General features: G+C 37.3%; 1 protein-coding gene across 1 annotated transcript; it reads left to right on the top strand.

Moving 5' to 3' along the window:
• The first annotated feature begins 983 nt into the window (after positions 1-983).
• Positions 984-1,811, top strand: LOC149935282 (uncharacterized). The gene is made up of 2 exons (XM_090154082.1): positions 984-1,296; positions 1,358-1,811. Exons 1-2 carry the CDS (start codon positions 1,171-1,173, stop codon positions 1,742-1,744), a joined length of 513 nt encoding a protein of 170 aa, XP_090010208.1. The 5' UTR covers positions 984-1,170; the 3' UTR covers positions 1,745-1,811.
• Positions 1,812-2,560: the final 749 nt, after the last annotated feature.

Here is a 2,560-nt window from a genome sequence, read left to right as displayed (position 1 = left end):
GTATATGATCTGTCCAATTCGTACTATTGTATTCCCTTTACATTTTGATTCCTACCCTATATTACTTTTACCATTTCGTTGTAATTATTGAGTCCTGACGGTTACATACAAGCCTATTTAGGCTTCGTAATCTATGTATAGATTTAGGAGAATAAATAAATAAACAATTAAAAATCTATCTTATGAGGTACACAAAATTTGAAATGCCTCGCAGCAAATCTGGGAAAAATCGGTTTTCACTTGATGTTTGCTTGTCGTCATAGTGACGTAGTCAGCGCTGTTTTTAAAGATGGCAGCTATAAATGTTACGGGCCCCGAGAATCTGAGGAAGCGAAAAATGTTATTTTCAATAATTAATGAGTTGGTAAATGACGTATTTGTTGACGACAATATTCTTTATTGTTGCGACGATCATTCCTTTATTAGAAAAAGCGAAAACGGCCATTGCAGTAGCTGAGGCATTCCAATTAAATGATAGGCCTTTGATTAAAACAATATAGTAGTATAATTTTAACTCCTCCGCCAGCTAAACTGTAAACACCGACGCGTTTGACTTCAAGACAGCAAAAAAACCTTCTCTCCGAATGCCTATCGTGACGTCAAATCGAAAACGCGAAAAATCATACAGTGATAAAATGTTGGCATCGATTACCCAAGTTATCCCTTTAAGAAAAGTCTTTTAAAACATAATCTATGATTACTGGCATTAAGCACGTAGTTCGCCTTCAGTCAAGTACCAGCTAGGAGCAACAAACACCAGGAGAACGCAGCTAGCCTCTAAACACGCTAACGCAATGTTGTGTACAAATTGCATTGGACGAACCTTTACGCTGAATGTTTTACGGAAAGGGGGATGACAATTTCCCTATTTTCCCCCTTATGACGGCAGCTAAATTGTACACAAGAAAATGCACGACTTTTGACGGGTTGCGTTCTCCTTGTGTGTTTGTTGCTCCTAGGAACCAGGGCGTGAAATTCTCTCGCGACTTCAAACAAAATCGGTTTTAAATGTCAAACGTTGCTAGGAGATTTTTAAAAATTGGTTTTATCATCATTTAGGCCTAAGACTGTTTCTTGACTATCTAAAAGGTGTGAGCGTATTCAACCTGATCTAACAAACTGAAAGCGAGATTGAGACAGACGATTTCGTTTTTGGCGCGCGAACGAGTGATGGACATCGAAACCTTATCGAAATACATGCACCTGGTGATTCCCTGTACGGTCATCCAAAAATCTCCGCGAAAAGAGTCCAATCCGTTATTCCGAGATATTTCAGAAAAGAACTTCGATAAAATCGTAATGAAAAGAAACGCGTTTCTTTTATTATATAGATAACCTCAGACATTTTCTCGAACAGGCTAAAGAGAGCGAAAAAGAAGACGGCGTAAGAAGTGCCGCAAATCTGGATAATAAGACGAACTTCCGAGAAATGTACAAAGCTAAAATGCCAGAACGGGGGGCAGCGAAAATGGACAGAACATCAGCCCTTACAAACTTTCCCAAAAGCGAATCACCGACGTTTGGCAAATTGAGGTCCGATAACGCGTTATCAGCCAACGATTTGGGAAATGACGACGCTCAGCTAACGAGAAAACTTCGACGAACCGATCCGCTGTTGAGAAAACTGGGCGCCTTGAAGAATTTGCTGCAGCAGTTTGAAGACCAATATCTACGGAATATGAGGAACCAGCTAAAAAATCTCAACCAAATAGAATCCCTCATTCAACTACCAAATACGCCATAAGATCAACATCCAAATTGTCGTTGTTTTATGTACCCCAAATAAATTAAAATTCTTTTCGAGGATTAAATTAGTGATTTTTATTCAGAATATACTAGAGTCTTACAAAGGCTTAAGTGATGGACTGAAAAATATCGTAAAAGTCAACTCAAAGCTAATATTTTAAATATTAGGCTTATTATCGCTTTAAAAAAATTCTTTATTGAGCAATACAGTGCAGGTGATGTTGTCGAAAAATATAATTCCGCTTGCCTGCTCTGTAAAAAGCGATTTGACTCTGGATTATTATTTTGGGGTTAACAACAAAAAATAAAACCAATGTTCCCACTCTGGCAAAGCGGTATTAAGGGGGGAAATGGGGTGAAATTCCCCCCTCTGTGCATGGTTTTTATTTTTTTACAAAGCAACTAATTGTCACAAAAATAAGAACTAAATTTTATATGATTCCTTAATATTTTTGAGATGTCCAGTGGCGTAGTTGAAGGGGGGTGCGTATTAATGTCTACCCCCTCCTTTTTAAAAACGCATATATTCCGATGGGAACAGAAAGATGTTAATTTTATAATTCAATGCTCTTTATATTCTGTTTAATTAGCTCATGGGGCTTTGAAAAATTCTCACCGCTAATCTCTAAGTCAAGTATTAACGTCTCCATAAGCTGTTGAAGTTACCCCCCCCCAAAGTGTAATCCCATAATTTAGCATTAGTCAAATGACTTTTACCTGGTTTTTATAGCTTAATAGTACTGATTTACGTAATTTTGTTATTTGGTTAAATGAAAAAAAATTCCACACTTAAAAAAAAAGGCGTAGAAATAAA

The sequence above is a fragment of the Leiobunum rupestre genome, chromosome 7, assembly GCF_980474605.1.
Source record: "Leiobunum rupestre chromosome 7, qqLeiRupe1.1.hap1, whole genome shotgun sequence".
In the NCBI taxonomy this organism is placed as follows: Eukaryota; Metazoa; Arthropoda; class Arachnida; order Opiliones; family Sclerosomatidae; genus Leiobunum; species Leiobunum rupestre.
This window is presented reverse-complemented; position numbering and strand designations above follow the sequence as displayed.